General features: G+C 38.7%; 1 protein-coding gene across 3 annotated transcripts in view; it reads left to right on the forward strand.

Moving 5' to 3' along the window:
* Window positions 1–23,295, forward strand: part of ERN1 (endoplasmic reticulum to nucleus signaling 1) — a 39,272-nt gene that overhangs the window by 13,939 nt on the left and 2,038 nt on the right. For 2 of the 3 annotated variants that reach the window (XM_052808785.1, XM_052808786.1), the window contains exons 3-21: window positions 8,388–8,421; window positions 9,411–9,483; window positions 10,944–11,016; window positions 12,130–12,252; window positions 13,091–13,192; window positions 13,720–13,981; window positions 14,599–14,677; window positions 15,453–15,615; window positions 16,978–17,096; window positions 17,432–17,623; window positions 18,233–18,488; window positions 19,280–19,370; window positions 19,721–19,910; window positions 20,446–20,545; window positions 20,997–21,196; window positions 21,443–21,590; window positions 22,063–22,190; window positions 22,808–22,931; window positions 23,202–23,269. In XM_052808785.1, the coding sequence (XP_052664745.1) occupies window positions 8,388–8,421; window positions 9,411–9,483; window positions 10,944–11,016; window positions 12,130–12,252; window positions 13,091–13,192; window positions 13,720–13,981; window positions 14,599–14,677; window positions 15,453–15,615; window positions 16,978–17,096; window positions 17,432–17,623; window positions 18,233–18,488; window positions 19,280–19,370; window positions 19,721–19,910; window positions 20,446–20,545; window positions 20,997–21,196; window positions 21,443–21,590; window positions 22,063–22,190; window positions 22,808–22,931; window positions 23,202–23,269 (2,525 nt within the window). Of the gene's footprint in view, window positions 1–8,387; window positions 8,422–9,410; window positions 9,484–10,943; window positions 11,017–12,129; window positions 12,253–13,071; window positions 13,193–13,719; window positions 13,982–14,598; window positions 14,678–15,452; window positions 15,616–16,977; window positions 17,097–17,431; window positions 17,624–18,232; window positions 18,489–19,279; window positions 19,371–19,720; window positions 19,911–20,445; window positions 20,546–20,996; window positions 21,197–21,442; window positions 21,591–22,062; window positions 22,191–22,807; window positions 22,932–23,201; window positions 23,270–23,295 lie in introns of those variants that run through there. The other variant, XM_052808787.1, reaches the window with a different exon arrangement.

Genomic DNA, 23,295 nt, shown 5'->3' on the forward strand with positions numbered 1-23,295 from the left:
AGTGAGATTGTGGACTTACTTGCCGAGGGTGCTTAATACCTTCATTTCCTGTTGGCTTCTATGGGTCCTACTATCAGACAGCTCAGGATTTTTCAGTGGCCAGGTAACTGATGCTGCTCATTCCCTGGGCCTTGGAAAGCTGGAATATGGTTGGAAAGTTTATAGAAAGAACCCACACTCCTCTTCCCCCCAAATTTCTGAGAGGCACCTTTGCTCCTGCGGCGGCCCCACCAACACACGTTGTATTGAAAGGCACTCATTTGAAAGGGTATTGAAAGGGTGTGGCACACATTTAAGATCAGAGACTCAATAAGGCTCCTAGTGCCGTCTCTGATCAGTAAAGGGAGCTGTCAGTTCTAAGTGACAGTGCGATAGGCTGTCATGTTTTCTGCGCTTGCCACTAGCAAGATACTTAATGAGCATCCTCAGTAAGATTACTTAGGATGAAATATTTTCCCCAAAATTGCTCAAAATGAAACTTCTGTCATTGCCTATAGATCTCTTTGAAAGGTACAGGGGCGCAGCACTTTAGGTTTGCTTTTAGGTAAGAAAGTAGACTGTGATAGAGTTGGTGATGAGAAACCTGTTGGCAAGGGAGAAATCTGGAGAATGCTTTTCTCCTTAATGTCAGATTTTACATTCACAATCTGATTTCAGTGTGAGCTTTAAGAATGTGATTTTAAGAATGTGACTGTCCTGTTCCCTCACATCTTTGTAAAAATCATCCTGTATGTCTTTGTTAACTGAAGAGCTTAGGTTAATGAGCAGAATATTGAACTTTGAGATGTTAAGAATGTAGTGTTTCAAACTGTACTCTTGGACAGAGTATTTCTCTGTTTCGATAGTCACTTCTGTGTGTCCTTCTGTACTGTTCAAAGCGATCTCTTTTCATTCACCAGCGCCTTAAAAGCTTTTATCCTAAGAACTAATTAAGAGTAATTTGCCAGAAGAACATATAGTATATACAGATTTGGGTCTAGATTTAGAGCCAGCAGAAATTTTGTTACAATCTTCAGTTCTCTGTAGCAATCAAAAAAACGATGGCCCACAATCAATTTAAAAGGTTTTGATTTCTGATACCTTACTCATAACCTATGGACTTCAGTGGCCTAGTCATGGTAAGACAAAGATAAAAAGACTGTATCTGTTTAATGGTATGCAATATGTAGATTTTTAAAGGGCAAATCTGAAATCTGTAGGTCCTGCTCTAATAACAGTTGTTATTCTCGGGCAAGAAGAAATATCTTTGTGCATAGCTGTAAATTAATAAGGATTACCAAAACAAAACAGTTGTAGAACAGTACTCTTTTCAGCAAATTCCAGAGGATAGTTTGTTAGAATCTCTAACCTCATTTACTGTAATTGCGACAGCAGGCGGGGATGACATGATTTTAAATTGGCCCGTTAGCCCAAATCTTATGGTGGTGCCTCGGGTCGGGAAACCATTTTTTCCAGCTCATTCCAGTGGGGCAGCAACTTACTCGTTTGCTGTTTCGGAATCTCCCACTTCTTCTTTTCAGTCATTGGTTTTGTCTGTTCTACGTAAAGGGCACATTACAGTGATGAAAATATGCAACTCTATCTTGTGCATTAAAAAAGACTTGGTTTTTGGTCAAAGGGCAAATTTTATCTTATCATGTGTTTGTGAATGGCCTGGTTTCAGCTGGGATAGAGTTAATTGTCTTCCTAGTAGCTGGTATAGTGTTATGTTTTGGATTCAGTATGAGAATAATGTTGATAACACACTGATGTTTTCAGTTGTTGCTACGTAGTGTTTATACTAAGTCAAGGATTTTTCAGCTCCTTATGCCCAGCCAGCAAGAAGGCTGGAGGGGCACCAGGAGTTGGGAGGGGACAGAGCTGGGACAGCTGACTCAAACTGGCCAAAGGGATATTCCATACCATGTGACGTCATGTCCAGTATATAAACTGGAGGGAGTGGGGCTGGGAGGGATCGCTGCTCAGGAGCTAACTGGGCATCAGTCTGTGAGTGGTGAGCAATTGCACTGTGCATCACGTGTATTTTCCAATCCTTATATTATTGTTGTTGTCATTTTATTATTGTTATTATTATCATTATTAGTTTCTTCCTTTCTGTTCTATTAAACTGTTCCTATCTCAACCCACAAGTTCTACTTTTTTTTTTTTCCAGTTCTGTCCCCTATCCCACTGGATGGCGGGGAGTGAGTGAGCAGCTGCGTGGTGCTTAGTTGCTGGCTGGGGTTAAACCATGACAGTGAAATATGGAGAAAAGTCAAATGCATTGTATTTAGCATTATGGTTATAGTTTCAAAAATTGTATATGTGGCTTTTTTTCATATATGTATGCAAAATGTGGGTTAGAATTATTTCAGAATAATCTGAAACGTGTCATATACTTCTGCCCACTCACAAGCAAATGATACAGGCACAAATATTTTCTGGCCATGATGCAACCAAAACTGTATTGGGACATCTGCCTGCTGCCAGGTCAAAATGTTAATTTCAGTGAAGCGTAACTGAGCCCAATAATTTACTAAATTACTGGCCAGTCATTATGTTAACAGGTTTTTAATAACTGCTGTACTTGTGAATAAACAGAATTCTAGAATAAATCTTTATAATCTAGGATCAATGTCCTTTTAATTATTTTTTTTTTGACACAGTTATTTTACAGATCTTTTCATTAACTTGTAAAAATGAAAGCTTTTTGGTTCTTAGAGGATAACATTTTATAAGTCCCACAATGACAAGGAGAGGTATCAGCAGTCTTTTTAATGGCATTTCTATTCTGCTGATGCCCTTGAACTCCCTGTTCTTGTGGGCATTAATATGCTTTGCTGAATTAGTTTAATGAAAAGTATCAGTGGCAATAATTTTACCAATAGTGTGTGCATGTGCTTGTTTACACACAGGTGTGTATTACCAGATCAGAAAGCTAAAGCTAGTGTGTATTGAATTGTAGGATTTTAATATAGGTATCATTAACATACTCTGCCTTAGTAGAGGCTGCAGGAAAAACAAATTGGAAACCCATGGAAATATCTATAGAAAACTCGATCTTCCCTCCAGTAGTGGAGATATTTACAGGATGATGTCCTGCTTCCTAACTCACCCCCCTACCATACTCCACAGTTATTTTGACATCTTTGTTTTCTTAGTCTAGAAAGTGGAAAGTTTTTGGACAGGTTATGATACCAAAAGCTTTATGTAGGACATTGCAAGAAGTTGGCTTTTCCTCTGCTACAGGGAATGGAAGCTTAAGGGAGAGGCAGATGTATTTTTATCACAGTTTTATTACATTTTCTCTGTAAAGTTTTTGCTCCAATACAGAATACTTACTGCTTTGTTCAGGGGTTATTATCACTATTGTTGGTATTGGAACAGATCGGGCCTATTAGAATAACTCACCTAATTACGGGGAACTGCAGTTCAGGGAAATTTTGAAAGCAAGATTACATGATTACAGTCTCAGCATGTTAACACTTGAGTGCTGAGCTGTTGAAGAGAAGATAAGGCCTCAGTTCTCTGACTTTTGCAAGAACTTTTTCTGTTTGACCCGTTGTGGAGCAAAAGGTGACTTCAGTTATAAGATGACTCATTCTTTTACTAGTCTGTATTCAAGCATATGAAAACTATTGTAAGACCTGACAACAATAAATTAAACTCAAGATTCTCTTTTTATCTCAGAGTTCTTATTTCAAAACAAACTTTGAAATAAAGTTGGAATATGTCCCAAACCACATGAAAGTGAATGTGAGGAGTTTATTGTCAGTCTTCGAAGTATCTTCACAGAGCTACAACCTTAGTTCAAAATCGTGAAAGTGTTAAGAAAATGAGAAAATTTACATCACCCCAGTAGCAAAAAATGTAGAGAAATGGCTCTCCGGAGCCTGTCTTGCCAGATGGATGGTGGTAGTAGTGAAAGGAGAATTCCTTTCACTTCAGAAGATAAACTACTCCATCAGTTTGCGTTCACTCATTGTGAATAGTCTTGTGCATGGAAATTAATCAGATATTGATACTAAATGCTTTCTAACTGTTCATATACAACACTTAAATGTTGCAGGAAGCCATCGGAATCAGTGTTTTGGTTCATGTGCCAGTAAGTACTAAAAAAAATTCCTGCTGCTTTGTAATAACATCTTAATCTGTTCCATCTACCTCTTTTTTATCATTGTTAGTAAATCAAATTTCAGTTACCAAGAAAACAAGTGAAAGCAGGTTTTTTTCACTTCTGATAAAGCACTGTTGTTCTTGATATTGAAGACATGATACTAAAGTTTAAGGCCTTTCTCATGAGCCCGATGCTTCTGCACAGCACACACTGAACAGCTTGGAACTTGTCATAAGGGTTTCATTCACATCTTCTGATATGCAAGAGTGCTTCAGAAAAACTCACTACAGAAGCTGAAGAGACATTCATGGGATTTCTGGCATCATTTATTGAAGTGTAGGATACGTTTGTTGATGAAATTGTTATAAGTGACATTTTTCCAACAGCTTTCAGAAATATAAGCTTTTGGGTAAAAGCTTAATGCAAGTAAATATTGCACATATACATACATATGTTCTTTCACTATTATGGTGCTACATGGTTGATGTAATGATGCAACACTTCTCAGACCTTTGAGATAGTTGGAGCAGAGTGGAGCACTGTTTGTTTTTTTTTTTAAAGTAGATTGCCTAGTCTTAGAAAATTAAGTGAAATCAAGTTACTAGTCCAAAAATGCTGTACTGTATTATTATTATTATTCACTGTATTTTGGGGGCAGAGAGGGAGCTATAGGAAAGCACTACTAACCAGACTCTCCTGCAAATGTCATGGACAAACCAGGATCAGTTGCTAGAAAATATAATCTACCTTTTGAAATTTTCTGTAATTGTTCAGGTTTTCCTGAGCATTCTTTGAAAACAAACCTGAAATACTAATATGTTTGAGGAAATTGCATTCTGTCCTCTTCTACTGTAGAGTGTGTGTTATGTCAGTAACAGTGCAGTTAGAAAATTTGGAACTTGAGTCAGATAGTGCTAGTTTTATACTGTGATTTCATATAACAACTTCACGCCTCCATTTAATTCGGAGAATAAGCAGTCCTTTTGTTAAATTTAAAACTTTCTGAAGATAATTTGGGCAAGAAACTATTGTCTTATGCTTTGCCTAGGCTGACTGGAAAATGATTTTTAAAAATATCTGCATTAATATACTTAAACAATGTATACGCAGTCAGTTATCACTTCAAAAACAAGTTGTGCAGCTTTGTTATCACTAATGATCATTTGAGGAGGAGATGTTTGTAGATAGGACAAAGTTGCTCAAGCACTGTTGGTGAAGATTGCTGTTATCTAGCAACAGTGATCGTCACCACAGGCGACTTTATTTTTTTTACTTAAGTGCGACACTCTTCTGTGTAATCAGTTCATCAAGAGACTTGCAAAGTTTGTTTGGCTTTTGCCTTTAGCAATGTTTGTAGCATTTGCATTAAATCTTACTTTGGCTGAGGCAGGTGCCATTTTCTGCTGATTTATGATGCTGTTTCTTTCACAAAACTGTGAGAGTTTCCCTTTCCATGAAGCATTTATGATTATAAAGACTCTAGCCTGTGGTTTTTAATGTCTCTTAGCTGATTTCACCTAGAGTTACGGATACATTGAGTATATAAACTTGATGTCTGTTTGCTTTTAGTAGTTCAACCTAGCAGTTCAACTCCAGAGTTGAACCACTTTATATAATGGTCAGCTAATGCTTTTTTCTTTCTTGCTTTTCTTTAATAATGGAGAGATGGTGCTGTAAGTCACCATGTGTTGCATTAGATATTGTAAAGCTCATGGAATGCTTGAAGCAAACACTGAGAAATAATTGGCATATAATCAACTGTAGAGTTTGGAGCAGGGGGGTCCCTCCCAACATATCCTGAAACCAGTTTCTTCACACAAGGGATAGAAATGAATTGCTTGATATAGTTCATGGAATAAAGGTCTGACTAAGCAGCGTCGTCTGTAGAGACAGATAGACAATGATGAATCATTAACTCCTTTGTTTGAATCTTAATTATCCTTAGGGCCTTTTGATGTGTACTTGGGTTCTCAATAAATTAAATGGAGTTTATGATATAATGTTGAGCTCTACACTTATATAGCATTCCCATCTTACATCAATGAACAGTGGTAATGGTGATAATTCATAATTAAGAGAAAAATTGCTCAAGATAGGTACTCTTGGTCTCCGTCTTCTATGACTACATGTTAGTGCCTAGGACTGTTAAGAGTACCAGCTAAATTATCTCAGAATTTTTGCTGTCTTGTGTATGAGGCTCTGAGTGTAAGCTAACGTGACTAGGCTGTGTCTGTGCCATCCAGTGGGTTTCCTCCTAGAGCCAGCACACAGCTCTGCAGGGTCCCTCCATTAGAGGAAATTTGTTGTGATGTGGAGGGAGACTCTGTTTGACGCTGTTCTTGCCGATGCAGGAGATGCCAGTGCAGTGGTTGGTAACCATCTGATGAGGGAAATAGGTAAAGCATGAAACTTGACAAGTCTGCTTGCTGAGCAGTGAGTTTGCTAGGTGTAGTATCCTTCAGTGCTTGAGTAGAGCAGTGCTCCCTCTCCGGTTAATTGGATTGTTCCCAGAAGCTTAAAATGCTTTTGAGTAGTTTGTTCTGGCAGCTTTGAGGATGTATCTGGAACATTTTTTAGGCTTAAAGAGGGGGAAAAAAAAAAAAATATATATATAGTTATGTTTTGATCAAAGCTGCTCTGATAGTGTTTACTGTTGTAAAAATAAATCAATGAAAATAAAAATAGCTTTACTGTTATTCCTCGTATTGTGCTTTTTTCTGTCTCTGATATCATATGTGTATCTTTTGGTGACTAGTGTTTTCAGCTGCATTGTGGCTAGAGATCTCTTTGGGTGGGGGTTTCTTATGGTTTTTTTTAATCTGTTATATAAAATGAAGGGACATCCTCCTAGGCCGTTAACATCAAACCCAGCAGTGTGATGCAATTTACTGCAGAGTGGTAGAGACTTTATCAGACCCACGTAATGAACCCTGAATTTCTTGTTCTTGTCTTGCTTAGCTCTGCAAATATCACAGTACACTCAAGCTGTTCAGAATCTGTGCCAGTTGCCCAATCAAAGGCTCTTAAAACATCATTGTTTTTGTTCTTATTTCCTTCCTTCGTGATGTTTGCATGGAGACAGAACAGTTGAAAAAACAGTGTTTCTTTGCTTGGTCATCTTCCATCTTCTTACTCAGGTTTATTCTATTGTAATGGTTTGATTTCCCCTGTGGAAGGGAAGATACCTTGCATCCCTCTTGACTTCTGAGTTACTTTCTGCCAATATACCCATAAATAAGCACACACGTTTGTCTTGGAAATTGTAGAGTATGTCTTACGAATCTGGGAACTTTTGTGGTTTTGGCATCAGGATTGAAAATCCCACGATTCAGGATTTTTTGAGGTCTCAGTAATTTTGAGGTCACATTACCTTACATTAAAATCAAATTATCGTTCTTAATTTACCTTTTAATATGTAAGGATTTATATTTAGCATTGTCAGGTTTTATTTCATAACTTCTTTTTGTTGGTGCAGGCTGAACTGTGATTCTGATCACTCAAAATACCAACTACTATGAGATTGTTTCCAAACCTTTTGATTTTTTTATGTAATGTGGATTCTTGGATAAATTTTAGTGGGGAAATTATTTAAGTGAAAAAAATCAGGTTTTAGGTAATTTTGAATAGCACTTGGCAGACTTCTGTTTTTCTTTTCAGTGACATGCTGATCACAGAGGTTTTGTCTTGGAGTAGGAAGTGGAACTAAGTTTTTTCTGCCTTGTGTTGGAGTCTCGCTCTTAAGTCATTGGCAGTCTTCCGGCTCATTTGAGTTAGGTGTAGCACTAGGCTTTCAGTTTGTATGTTGCATCTTAAATTAAACATTGAGTTAGCTAGAAAGCATATGCTTACCTGCCTGATACACAAGGTACCTGAGACACAAAGTAGCGAAAGTTCATAAAATACAGATTAAAAACTATCAAGACAGTACTTTATCCCTGTTCTCACAGTGTCTGCAAACTTATATTAGCTGTAGCTTGTTTTTAAGTAAAATTGGTTGTTATCTTCTCTGAGTCTCCTCCCAGGGGTGGCTGGGAAGTAGTGTGGATAAAACTGAGCAAAGAACTTCAGAAGGTTTAAAACTTCTCAGGTGCTTTGTATTTTCCCACTTTATAAACCTTGTTTCACAACCAAACAGGAGGTTGTTGAGGCTGCTGAGATGGCCACTTTCAAACTCCGTGCATCAGCCTTTCAAAAAGGAGCAAGTTGTTGAGGCCTGACTTAATCCTGTATCTAGTGAGTTCAAGGAATTGAATCGCCAGTATTATGACTTTTTCTTTTTCCGTTTATGCAGATCCTGTACTCCAGGTGCCAATACATGTGGAAGAGTAAGTCTGTTTCCTTTATCTCATTTACTGCTTGTTTGATTTTCACTGACATCTTGAAATTTGATTTAATTTGAACGAAAGCAATCTATGTTCTAGAAAAATTGCATACCTTGTGTTAAGTCAATTTAAGGTGGTTTGGAGAGCAGATACAGAAAGGATATAATTAGCTACATATAATTCTCTTATTTGTAGCGCTAAGAAACATCCTGTCTGCAGACTGTTCTCTCAAGTCCTTGCTCAGGTTCAGAGATCAAGTGTGCTAACTGTGCCACAATCTTAATTGAGCAGCTTTGAAAATAACAGAAACAGCTAGGGAGTGATCTCTGGGTTTTGTACTTATTCTCTTCAAATAAAAGGCTAAAAATAGTGAAGCATAGGAAACTCCAACCACCACTACCAGAATCTTCAAATGAAACCCTCAAGCTGTTACTTCAGAGTAGTTCCTCCAGCATAGCAATCTCTCATTAAACTAGAAAATTTGGGGCTTTAACTTTATGTCTCTGAAGTCAGTACTAACATCCTTTCTTTTTTGTGGTTTGTTTTTGATGTTGGGGTTTGGGATTTTTTTTTTTTTTTTGTAGTTTGGGTGGTGGGGTTGCCTTTACCTCTCAAATTTACGTAGTTCTGGCAACTCTTTTATTGTTCCTTGCCTTCCTTATGCTGTTTTTTTTTGTTTATTTGTTTTTAATTCTGTGGCATTTTAAAACCATATAGATCTTGTTTAAAAGCTTTCACCCAAGTGATTGCCTGCCACATTTGGATCTTTGAATTTTCAAATTTATTAGTAATCTGAATTAGTTCTGAAACTTATATATATTTTTTTCATTTTCACAGTTAATAAATGAAACTTTAAAAAAGGATAATACAAAGTAAAAAATTTAATGTCAGATGAACTTCCCTGTAAAGCCAGTACTGACCATAGTTGCTTTCCTGTTCTCTGAGAAGCACAGTGCATTTTTTATCATTTATAATTGCTGCTTAAATCCTAGGCCAGCATTTCTTCCAGACCCAAATGATGGCAGTTTGTATACACTTGGTGGCAAGAATAGTGAAGGCTTGACTGTAAGTATGTTTTTTAAATTCTCTTCTCTGATAATTTTTAGAAAAGTGGCGTAATCAGACTCACGCAAAGGATAAGTCCCCAAGGGAACTTTCTGCTTTCTTGACAGTACTGTAAAGTTTTGCAGGCTTTTGTACTGTTTAATGGAAGTGTACCAGTTTCTTGGAAAAGCTTGATCAGACTAGTCAAAAACCAGCATATGTTTTGTCCACTTGTACTATTTTTCTGTAACTTGGTAAAATAATGATGATGACAAATAAAATTTATGTGGTATTATCCAAATATTGAATAGTCTCTGTATGATTTGATGGGAAAGGTATACCCAGAATAATACAAATCAGATATGTCCCTTTCACCCAAATACTTAATTTTTTAAAACTATCTGCCAAAAGGCAGGATTAATACATGTTCTGTGCTGACACCTTCAGAAGATGTCTTTATAAGATTTAGTAAGCGGACAAAAATGCTGAACCTTTTCAAAATAGTCACCAATCCATGCAACCCACAGACACTAGCTAATGTTTGACTTTTATTTTTAAACTTTGTGGTGATACTCAGATAAAATGTTCTCTGGCAGCTGCTATGATTTCCCTTAAGAACTTTAATATTGTTAAATATTTTAGTATTCGCTCACCACTCCCCCACCCCCCAGTACAGCCAGCTCATAACTTGCAAAATGATTCTTGGTTCTTTTCCTGGGTGAATCCAGGAAGCAGCAATCTATTTGAATCTATTCCTTTATTCTGTTAATCTCCTCTCTTTTTGAAGTAATTTAATTTCTGTTTAGAATCACTATTATAAAAGTTTTAAGCAAGAGTGGAATAATTTTAGCATATTTCAGTAAACTTAGCAAAGGCCTGATCTTTATTGTTGGTGCAGCTTGTCTGTTACTCTTGTGACCTCATCCCAATAAAAGTCTCTTAAAACTTAGTAAGGATTATCACCCATTCTGTAAGTGCAGTACAGGCTTGGCAGTATCTCAAGAACTCTTCAGCTGGAGATTCATGCTTCACCCTCTCAACAGTTTCATTTGTATGAAGATACCTGGCCTTTACAAATGTTACTGTACAGTCCTATGGAGAACCATTTTATACTCATTATAGGAGAGGTAATTAAACCACGGTATGTTGAAGCCCAGACAGTTTATAAGTGATGATGGTAGACCTTAAAACCACAGTCTTGCCCTCCAAGCATCTCAGCTGCAAGTAGTTCTTCCATGCTTACATGCATTTCTCCTATTGTAAACTCACCGAGACAGACTTCTCTCTGTTCTGGGTTTGCAGAGTAGGGCCTTGACCTGAAATTTGGAGTTCTCAGGCACTGCAATAATACAAACAAACAATAAAACCCTGTCATTTGAGATTTCTGAAGTTTTCTGACCACCCTTTTCTGTGAATAAATGCGAAGACTATCACACCAATGTGAATAAGCTTTTATTGTGGTTTTTTTTTTTTTCCCCTAGAAACTTCCATTTACTATCCCAGAGCTGGTGCAGGCATCTCCCTGCCGCAGTTCAGATGGGATCCTGTACATGGGTGAGCTCAATTTTTATCTTTGAGATTGTAAGATGTTCAGCGACTACAAAATGTAGAGACTCCCAGACAGACTGCGTGGACATAAGCTTTATTTTGGGTATTAATTATGGGTTTTCATTAACCTTTCTGATGACAGAAAACTCTGATTAATATAGAATTCAATTACTGTTTGAAGATTAAAAACCAACTACTTTTCCTGAAGGAGAAAATAGCTTTTCTAAGCAGTGAATAGCCTGTATTGGTTTTTTTGTTTTCTTGAGATGCTATCTTTCAACAAAATGTGACTTCTACTTAAAATCTTACGCTTGTAAATGTCATTGACTGCCTGATAATTATAATTAAATTAGAAATCCCATTGCAACATGGTTAGACATCCTCCGTTACCTGAGATACAGTCAGTTCATTTATACTACAAATAATAATGAATTTATGCCTCACTGTCCTGACTCATTCTAATTGCAGATGGATTTGGGAGGAGAAGGGGAGAAGGAAGGACAGTTATTACTTATTACAACAGTAGAATGGGCAAAGGATCAGGATGAGCTTAGTATTGTTTTTTTAATCTCCTGAAGGGCCAATACCGACTTCTAGTTTTCCACTTTGTGTCTCTCCAGTAAGGGAGTGAAAAATGTTTATTTGAAGCTTCTAAACAGAATGCATATGTGTTGGTGTCAAAGAAATATTTAAGGTCATGGCTCATGTAGTCTTGAATGGGATGTTAGGATTACAATCCTTAATCAATTTGAAATGTGGAGACCCTCATAATTTTTTTCCACCTACTGTCCTTCAACATTAGCACTTCAGTCTCTTCTCTGCTAGCTCACAGGATCTTCTACACTCAGAATTCTGTTAGATTTTATCAGTGTGAAAAAATAATGCAGCCAATAGTATTTACCATTCTAAATGTTGTATTAAGTTTTTCTTGTCAATATTGGGGATTGGCCAGCAGTGCTAAATGATGAAACTAAGCCTGACTATGAGAAATTGTTTTATTAAAAATGCTTTATTCGCGCTAAGTTCATGAGCCTACTAAAGAAAAAAGAAGACTGAAAAGCTTCATGGAAGTGCAGTTTTTCCAACTGAATGGTAATGTGGGTTAAATTATGATTTCAGGTAAAAAGCAGGATATTTGGTACGTGATTGACCTCATGACTGGGGAGAAACAGCAAACCTTGACCTCTTCATTTGCAGAAAGTCTTTGCCCGTCAACATCCCTCCTGTATCTTGGGAGAACAGGTCATATGCTTTTTTTTCTGCAGCTTAGAAGAAAATTTCTTGTTGTTGTTCTTCAGGTTTAGGCTCATAACAAATGACCTTGTGATCAGTTCAGGTTTGCAAGTTTATTTCTTAGAAAAACTTCTGTAAATTATGATTTTAGACTGTACACAGAAAAATTACTAACTCTTTATAGCAGCAGAAATATACTGTTTTTTTAAACTTTGGTAGTAGACATGGTCCATTATTATTCTTGCTGACTATGTGGCATTTATATTCTATTTAACAGTGCATTCCAGTAGCAGCTGTGAACCCAAGTTTGCTCTGTAACATACAGCTTTTATAAAAACTGTTTAAAGAAAATGGACATATAGCATATCCACTGAAATTACAGATGCAGTAGTCTAAACAACTGTTAAAATTAGACCAACACCATATAGGTGTTGACTAGTAAAAAGGAGTGTTACAGACTTGTTCGTTAACCTCTATATTAATGTGTTCTTTAAGTGCGATAGTTCAGTTACAGAACATGGTATGCTGAATTTTAGAATGCAGGGTTTGGAAACTTGTAAGTAAAACAAAGTACATCAGAAGCTGTGTGATAAAAGCAAAATGCTGGCACCGTGGGCAGTAACTGTCTGCAGAGCTTGTTTTGAGATTCCTGTGGATCAGTATATGAGTGGATTGGCCATTATCTTTAACAGCTGTGAAATGTTTATTTATGAGGAGTGTTGGGAAAATGAAATGCAGAGAGCAGTAAGTGTGTGTGGGATGTTTTGAAGAGTATCTCAGCTTTGAGATGATTGATTCTATTCTCTCATAGGTTTTTTTACTTCACAGACTGTATATTTTTTAACAGAGTACACTATCACAATGTATGACACCAAGAAGAAGGAGCTGCGATGGAATGCCACCTATTTTGATTATGCAGCTACTCTGCCTGATGAAGACATAAAATACAGTAAGAATTTAATTGCTCTCTTTTTTTTGTTGTTCCCCACCCCCCACCCCCACCCCCTGTATTGGCCATGGGTTTTGCATACAGGCAAAAATATTCTGATTTAAAAAAAAAAAAGAATTAATAGGTCAAGCTGTCTGTCTGATTTTTGTGCAGCTGATATGTGTCTGCCAGTTTTTATCCTTTACATGCCATAATATCTAGAGCCTGTTAGGTAGCTTCAGGTAAACTGAATCTAAGAAGGTACGCTCTTAAAGATATGACTCTTTAAAATTCAGTGAAAAATGGCAGGAGAGGAAGCAAACCTAAACAGTGGTGTACACTCAGAAAAAGCTACTGCAATGCTATTGCATTGCAACTGAACTTTTATCCACCTAATTCTGACAACTGATTCGTTGATCAGCTGTTCTTTTGCAATGTAAGGTATAATGGACTCCACAGTCAACATAAGGCTTAAACTGTTAATATGTATTATTAAAATTGCATGTCTGCAGCACAGACATAATCTCCTATATATTTGTATATTGTAGAAATGTCCCACTTTGTGTCTAATGGAGATGGACTGGTGGTGACCGTAGACAGTGAGTCTGGGGACGTACTGTGGATTCAGAATTACGCTTCTCCTGTGGTAGCTTTTTACATCTGGCAACGTGAAGGATTACGGAAAGTTATGCATACTAACGTGGGGATAGAAACTCTGCGATACTTGACGTTCATGTCTGGGGAGGTTGGACACATTACCAAGTGGAAATATCCTTTCCCAAAGGAAACAGAGACCAAGAGCAAACTGACGTGAGCATGAATATTCCTGTTCTCACTGTCTATTTGACAGAACTTTGTCATTAAAACCTTATTTATATACATTCAGTTAAGGACTGTTCTACAAGTTTCAAGATGGTGAAAAGAATATGTAAAAGCAGCTCTAGTTCTCCAGCCATTATTTTATATTTGATCTTTTATTGTCTAAAGGCAGAGACCAAAAAAACCACCTATCATAAACTTAGGAAATGTATATTCATAACTTTTATCAGATGTTCTGTGTTAATGGTTTCTTATAATGTGGAATGGAATTGTTTTTTGTAATGTGAAGCCTTTCACGTTATAAAAAAGGTTCATAGCATTTTGGCAAATACCAGTTATTGAATAATGCAGAAATAGGATGTGAGTTATGTCAAATGAGTAATTGTGACACGAATAATCAACTAATAATGCTTTCATAATTAAAAAGAATAGCTTCATAGTACAGCAGTACTTAAAACAATTTTACAGATCCAGGCTTTTCAAGATTTAAATATTGATGATTTGAGAAACTCATGCATTAGTTCTGCAGGATTGTGTTGCCAAGGTTAGCTAAGATGCTAAAACATCCGTTTGCCTACTTCTTTCTAACACTTACTGTTTTTTTCCAGACCAACTCTATATGTAGGGAAATACTCCACAAGTTTGTATGCATCACCATCAATGGTACATGAAGGAGTAACTGTTGTGGTAAGTTGGGAGCTGCAAGAGTTGAATGACGCCTGCTGAAAAGTGCCTTTACAGAATTAGTACTGTCCTGGGTTTAAAAAAAAAAGTTGAAATGGAAAAATACATAAAAATAAATAAAAAGACAACTTTGCCATAGTAAAGTGGCAAAGGGATCCGATTAAAGTAGAAAATAAAACACTGAAGGCTGTACGTCTACAGAAATTTGGTTTTAAATTGCAGATTGTTATCAAGAAATCCATAGCAAATTAAATATTTCATGAAACAATTAACAGTAAGCCTTAGAATGCATGACCGTATTTCAGGAATCATTTCAAATGCTGCAAAGAAGTAACTGTAGCTCATCAGGAATTGTGCCAGGCAAGATTAGCAGGAGTGGACCAGAGGTTGCTACATGGTATTGTTGCTGCATTGTGGTTAATGCTAAAATTGCTGGTTTGTTCATCAAAGTAACTCCCCGTAGATAGGAAACTGCATCACACTTTGTATTGCTCACGCTGTGGCTTTCCAGGTACAAAATAAAGATTCTGTTTAACTTTTCTAAAAAAAGAGAGAGTAATCTCATCTCCTAGGCAACATGTAACTTAGAAGGTCTAATGTCCAAGGTTGTTGAAGCAGTTGCTGAGGGCATAATGGCAGTGTTTACTTAGGGTGACTTTGCTGCCAGTCATTTTTGCTTGCCCACCAATTCTGACCTCCATTTTTTTATTTAGTTGCCTGTTTAGATATTACAGGGACACAGTGCTTCCATAATTGTAACAATCATCTCTCTTTCTAGCCCCGCGGCAGTGCCATACCCTTACTAGAGGGTCCAAAAACAGAAGGAGTCACAATTGAAGACAATGGCGAGTGTGTTATCACACCCAGTACGGATGTAAAGTTTTCAGGCAGACTGAAAGAAAAGAACAAACTCCACTATTGGAACGACTGGCTTTTAATAGGTACCCGAGGTCCCTTGCTTGGCCCTGGTCTGCCACTTGTGCAGGATTGCATTGCCATCTGGCGGACGATTCTAATCCTAACCTCAGAGCTGTTTGTCAGCTGCTTGTGTATCAGTCACAATGACTGCCTCAACTCAGGCAGTAATTACTGAATTCTAGTAATCGTTTCTAATTCGTCTTCATTTGCATGTGAATTAATGTCTTTACGTATACGACTGCATACTGTTTTTTCCAAGACTTCTGGTTTATTCAATGTATAGGATGGAGAGTGCTTAGCTCAATATGTGGAAAGTTGTTTATTGTTTATTTGCCCCCTCCTTCATTGAGGGGTAGAGGTAATTTATATTTACCGTAAATAATGTATTCTGGTTCCTTTGGATTTTTTTTATTGTGCATAATGTTACTTTAATTCTCATCATATGGATCAGATATCCGTGCTTTCCTCACTTTACAAATGGAAGATTAAAGCACAGAGGCTGAAGATAATAAAATGTCAGCCTGTCCTGTGTGCCCCAAATCCCAAAATTTTGGAATTGATTTTCAGGGCATTTACAATTTTGCTTCAAAAATGAAGACCTGTCTGAAGTTCAGTTTTAAGTGATGAAAGTTTATAATTAAGTGATACATGCCACAGGATCTCTGTGGCAGGGACAGGGTGTGACTTTCAGCTTCCTTAACTGCCACCTTTCTCTTCCTGTGATCCCTTTCTTTGTTGATACTGTCCTGCTCTTGCAGTATGTCAGGCGGCTCCCTTTAAACAGTTCGTATTCCTCTGCAACCCTCTGTGCTGAATCACCCATGCCCTCAATCTTTTCCCTCCTTTTTCTTTCCTGCTCTATATGCGAGCAGGAGTCTTCCTCCGTCTACGCCAGCTGCAAAAGCTGGGAGCACAGTAGCGTATCCCTCTTCTCACTCACTTGGCTAGCATGAGCCAAAGGAATGTGAAGAGCAATTGTAGCTGAGTGCTGGATCGATTCTTGCTGCTTTCTTATGCAATGTGATCCATTCCCTTCAGAACCATTTCATATTTAGAACCCGATCTTTGCCTCAAGGCCACATCACAAAGCAAAACTATCTTGAGAGTGAGCCAGCTGGGAGGCATAATGCATGTTTCTCTCATAGTCAGGAACCAAATCCACAGCCAGTGCACAGAGTTCTTGAGGATTGTGATCACTATACCTGTGACTGCTTGGGAAGGACAGAGGGGGGAAAAAAGTTTTAATTTGAGCTTTTGTTCTGTGATGTTCTCAAGCCTTTTGTAAATCAACTTTATATATGCTCTTCAGCAAAGATGCTGAAATCAAGGATACCTTTCCTAAAAAGGGACAACTTTTTATTTCAACAAATGTTTTTTATTTAAAGGGCACCATGAAACACCATTATCTGCCCCTACAAGGATCCTGGAGAAATTCCCAAGCAACTTACCTAAGAGGCCTGAAAATGTGATTCCGGCTGACTCTGATAAAGCCACTATTGAAGAGGTTTGTGATGAGAACAATCATCTTGCTGGATGATAGGAGAATATAAAGGAGTAGAGGTTGGGGAAGGACTCAGAAGGAAAGCTACATGGAATTCACATTTTTTGTGTCAGATTTTCATGTACTTAGCATGTAGAATCACTGGTCTGATAATGTGTCATTCCTTATTTCAAAATCAGGGCTCTCAGCTGCTTTTTTTTTTTTTTTCCACATGCAAAACTTTCTTTGACTTTGGTAGGGTTAGAACTTATTAAAAATTATTTAGCAGAAAGGCTAGCGTACAAGTGCTCCATTACTCATGAAGATATTGAGCTAACAGAGCTTTCCTTGCCTCTTAGGTTATTGACATTGTTGAAGGTTCCTCAACAGCAGTGCCTCCTGCTGTTCCAAAGGATATTGAGGAGAAACCTACTCGGCCTGTCCCTCGGCCAGAGGCTCCTGTGGACTCCATGTTGAAAGACATGGCCACGATCATTCTCAGCACTTTCCTGCTTGTGGGCTGGGTGGCTTTTATCATCACTTATCCAATGGTAATGCTGACTTAGCTTGATGTGCTTTTGAGTTTTGGGAGAGTCAGTAACATTTTACAGCCCAAGAAATGATAGGAATTAGAAAGCTATGCACTACAGTGTTTTTTCCCCCTCCTCGCAGATGTGTGGTGGGTAGCAGAGGCTACAAATTTGACATAACAGTGATTTCTCTGGGCGTATCTGCCAACTCTGGAGACTTTTCATCCCACCAGTTCTGGTTTTTGTATGTGTTACTCTTTTCACGGACATGGTCTTAACACCATTGGCTTCACTCCTCTCTTCCTCACCTGAACCACTGTCAGGTTTTCCAGGTTTTGGATCAAAGCTGTTATCCTTCTGTGGTTTAAAGACACCTAGTCAACCTAGTAACAGTTAGCTTTTGCCATATTAACCAACCAGTGTGATTTCTCAGCTTTGCAATGGAAGTTCAGAATGAAATGGAAAGCGTGTGATTGAAAGTTCCCCCGCCTACTTGGCTGACAGTGTCACAGCAAGAGAGTTTTCCTCTCACCTTTTGGATGTAGCTACCCCACTAGCTATAGAGTTCCCTTTTGTGACGTGACTGTAAAAACTTCACTCCACTTATGGAACTGAGGTCCTTTCTCACAGAGTGTCCATCAGCAGCAACAGAGGCAGCATCAGCTGGAAGAGAAGATACAGCTCTTGCAGCAACAGACGCTGCCCTTTCGTGCTCCCAGTGATCTACCCCCAGAAGCAGATTTCTTGGACACCACCTATGCACGGACAGAGAGCTCAGCTACCAGCACACCAAATATGTCCCCCAGAGCCTCAAACCATTCTGTGTATTCCAGCATCTCCACATCTGATGTTGGGAGCTGCCTCTCCACTGAGCAAGAAGAAGGAGGTAAAGTTGATCCAGTGTCTTTTATTGTGAGTCTCTGTATTTCCCCTGTCTGAATGATGGTACAGCACAACAATTAAAATACTTATCGATGATACTTCATAGATCAAAAGCTGAAAAGGACCATCATTCTCATTTAGTCTGACCATTTATGCAGGTGTGTCATGCCCTAACTTTGAGCAGAATTACTTGCTTTAGAAAAACACAGTTCATAACTGCCATCTGAGGGGTTATGTTGTCCATGGCGGTATATTCTTCTAACCTGTAGCCATTCTAGGGAGAGGCTCATTTAAGTAAAAATATGTATTATTACAATTAATTGGAATCAAGAAATAAGGATTATGCAGTGTGGCCTGCCTTACTGCCTGATCTTCTTGCACACTCTTGTCCCTTCAAAGGCTATTCAGGGGAATTGCTAGTAAACCGACTTCCATAACTGTCAGTCAGCATTTCTTAAATTCAACAAGACATCTTTAAAACTTACTTTCTACAAAGAGTTTGTCTGCTGAGAACCATTAGTCTCTTATACTGTCTTGAGACATGATCTTTCCAGACCTTATGTCAGGTGTTGTGTACAGAATGTGTTTGACTCCGCATGTTGGATCATTTGGTCACCAGAGAGTATGTGCCTCCTCGGCGTGAGTACCAAAATGGAGATGTTCATTTGTTTTGATCATCTGTGGTGTTAAACACGAGCAAAGAGACTTTTACATACTGGCCTAGAAGGATGTGCAGTTGTATAAGGCTGACTTGACTCATCCTAAACTAGTCCTTGTTTCTTGTTTTTTGTACAGATGAAGATGCAAACAGAGTGATGGTTGGCAAGATTTCATTCAACCCAAAAGATGTACTGGGACATGGAGCTGAAGGGACAATTGTTTACAGGTAGAATATGTGCATTCAGCATTAAATGGACAAATTAATATCCTATTTGCATTAGGTACTTTCTCTTTTTTTTTTTTTTTTTAAATACCACCCTCCCACCCCACCTCCCCACCCCCCATATCTAATATGAACAGAAACGAAACTTTTGAAAAAGTATTTTGCGTGCGTCTGGAATACTTTCATGCAGTGTTTCTTCACTAGCAAAAACTACTTTACTTCCCATAGAACCTGTTTCCAGCATAAATGCTTTAATATGCCTCCATAAAACGTCTTCCGTTGTCACTTGCTTTGTACATGCTTTGTCTACAGAAAGCATAAAAGGTTGATATGGCTTTCCTTCCTCGCTGTAGGGGGACATTTGATAACCGTGATGTTGCAGTTAAAAGAATTCTTCCCGAGTGCTTCAGCTTTGCAGACCGTGAAGTACAGTTGCTGCGAGAGTCAGATGAGCATCCTAATGTGATCCGCTATTTCTGCACAGAGAAGGACCGACAGTTTCAGTACATAGCCATCGAGTTGTGTGCTGCCACTTTACAGGAGGTGATGGGTCACTTGCAAACCTACAGAATTTGTGAAGGTCTTCTCCCTGGAAGGCCTTCAATTTCCTTTAGCTTAAGTTGCTGAAATGCCTGCGGCAGGAGATGTTGTTACTCCTGCCATCGTAGGAATGTGTAATTGTCACAGACCCAACAGGGGTGTTTTCAGACCTTTAGAAAGACACCCCTAACCCTGTACTGATTTAAGGACAGAAGCTGTTGTCCTTTGATTTTCTTTCTTGTGAAGGACTCCCTTCTAGTCATCATCCTACTCCTACCATCTGGACTTCAAAGACACTCTACTCTTATTTCTGGAGCACAGTGCTGTATAGAATTCTAGCTCTGAATGACATTTTAAAGACCATTACCTTCAGCCAAAAAAAAAAAAAAACACATGTTACCAACTAGCATTAGACTGCAATTTACCCAGCCTAAACTTTTTTTAGGGGGGCTGAAGGGGGTGTACTTACTATCTATGTAGGGGCTAATGATAAGCAATGTTGTGGCTGAATCTTCTGTTTTTCTGTTGTCATTTACAGTATGTTGAGCAGAAGGCCTTCAGTCACCATGGCTTACAACCCATCACTCTCCTGCAACAGACAACATCTGGTCTTGCCTACCTGCACTCCCTTAGTATTGGTAAGAATGCCTCTCATTTCAGTATTGGATGGAGAGTGGTATATTTTCTTAACTATAAAAAAAAAAAGAGAAACAGGTCTGGTGCTGGGAGCTTGCTTATTCAGTACCAGAAGAGAGAGTCGTAGAAGCTGCATCTAGTGCTGGCAGCAGTAGCATCTGTCCTTTGACACCGGCCTTGTCCCTGTAACATTCTGCTGCAGTGGAGTAGTAAAGCTAGTCATTACGGTTTATTCAGGGCGCTGCATTTTTTGGATAGAAGTCATGTAAAACATGATGACTAGTGGTGATGGAATAAAAAAAGTGATAAGCCTCTACCAAAGACAAGTTTGAGGTTAGGTTTGGTTTAACAAATGGTGGTTCAGCCTTGTGAAAGGTTTACAATGCAAATACATTAAAAATTTACTAATATTGCTGGGATTGCCTGGAGTGGATAAATGGGTGTTTATAACAGTCCACAGGGACCTGAAGCCCCATAACATCCTCATCTCGATGCCCAACGCCCATGGGAAAGTCAAAGCTATGATTTCAGACTTTGGCCTGTGCAAGAAGCTGGCAGTGGGCAGGCACAGCTTTAGCCGTCGGTCAGGCGTGCCAGGCACTGAAGGGTGGATTGCCCCAGAGATGCTGAGTGAAGATTGCAAAGAGAATCCCGTAAGTCTTCATCTTTCCGTCAGGCTCCCCTGGGAGAAGGCAGCGCAACCAACAGGTGGCACACGGTTGCAGTCAAACTTGAAGATACGCAGTACTTGATGCCTGGGCATTCATGCTGGCTTGCAGCTGACTATGTGATTCTGAAAAGTTTTCTGCTCTTAGATGCAAAATAACCACCCTGTGATGATCAAAGCCTTCAGGGGGGGAAAAAATGTGTTATTGCTATTAAAGGTTGTTTATTTGCAGACATATACCGTGGACATCTTTTCAGCTGGCTGTGTCTTTTATTATGTGGTATCTGAAGGCAGCCATCCCTTTGGCAAATCTCTACAGCGGCAAGCCAACATTCTGCTGGGTGCATACAGCCTGGAGTCTTTAAATGCAGGGAGTCATGGTAAGAAAAGCATGGTAAACATTAAAGCACTACAGCGTTTAGTGAACTTTCCATGGGTGTTAACATGCCAACAGAAATGACAGAACTATGACCCACAGTGATTCCCAACCTGGCAGTGGTAAAAGCTGTACTCCTGACATCATACTCCTGAAGTAAAGCTCCTAAAGTTCTTAGAGTTAGTACCCCAAAGCAGCTCTGGAGTACACAATTTGGAACCTTGCAAGCATGACTGTAGTTATTTCATGCATTTAAAGAGGAGTAGGAAAGAGCTGAGCTTTGATCTTCACAATCAGCCTGATTCAATGCTACTGACTTTCTGGTGGTTGCCCAGCATGTCTGTGAGGGCAGTACTTGAGCTACTGGGGCTAGTGGTCAGGATAGTGTTGGCAGAAGTAGAGAACATAATGATTTTCTGAAGAACAAAACATTAAATTTCCCTACAGCCTAAGAATTATCACCCTTTTCCTTGCAGAAGACATAGTTGCTCGTGATCTAATAGAGCAAATGATAAACATGGACCCTCAGAAACGTCCGTCTGCCAGCTGTGTGCTAAAACACCCATTCTTTTGGAGTTTAGAAAAACAGCTCCAGTTTTTTCAGGTTTGTGTTGACCTTTTCTATTCTTGCAGTTCTAAGGACTCCTATAGATGTTCAAATCTTGAATTCAGTCTCTCCTCGCATTGTTGATGTTTGAGGTGATAGAATCCACAACCTTACTGTGAGGAATAAAGAAGCAAAGTTGTAATACCTAGGTGGTATCTCTGAAGAAACTGGCTTAGTCTTACAGAAGGTGTTTTACAGTGGGGCTAGAACGTGATGTTATCAACTTAAATTGGAGTGAGGAAGGTCTCTCACAGCTATGATAGCAATGCAGGATAACATGTTGCCAGGCAGGTTTTCAAGAACAGGGTAGCTCACTGTAGTGAATATGCATATTTAATTCTCATGTGGGGTGGGAACTGGCCGAGGACCTGAGGTTCTTTCCAGCCTCATCTTCTACTCTGTGATAAAAGGGCTTCGGCAGATGGTGAAACAACTCATCACTTCAGAAACTTCTGTATCCCAGGCCCAAGCATAATCCATTGTATTGCACTTTGTCATGGAGTGAAGTAGAATCATAACTCCGTTAGCAGTTGTAATTGACTAGAAGCAGCAATTTTAAATTGCTGGGAAAAGCTTGGAAATAAAACTAGAAATAACCTGAATGTCTCTTCCAGGATGTCAGTGACCGGATAGAGAAAGAATCTTTAGATGGTCCGATAGTCAAGCAATTAGAAAGAGGAGGAAGAGAGGTGGTGAAAATGGACTGGAGAGAGCACATCACTGTCCCTCTTCAGACAGGTAAAACGGATAGTATTTTATCGGAGTAGAAAGGAGTTACATGCTGTTATTCCCAGTTTGTCGGGACAGGAAAGTAAGGATAACACTGTCTCAGTTTTGGCACATGACCTTTACTTGTCAGCAAAGTATTTCTTCAAATTAAAGTACACGTTTATATATTGAAACACACCTCTAAGGATACGTGACTGTAGGCACGCATACCTTACTTCTGAGGCCAGCAACTAAAACTGCATCAAAACACGCAAAGAAATCTTGTAATTTCTTTTGCAGATCTTCGAAAATTCAGATCCTATAAAGGAGGCTCAGTACGGGATCTTCTAAGGGCCATGCGAAATAAGGTAAAAGACTTCTTTCCCTAAGCAAC

This window comes from Harpia harpyja, chromosome 14, assembly GCF_026419915.1.
Source record: "Harpia harpyja isolate bHarHar1 chromosome 14, bHarHar1 primary haplotype, whole genome shotgun sequence".
Lineage (NCBI taxonomy): Eukaryota > Metazoa > Chordata > Aves > Accipitriformes > Accipitridae > Harpia > Harpia harpyja.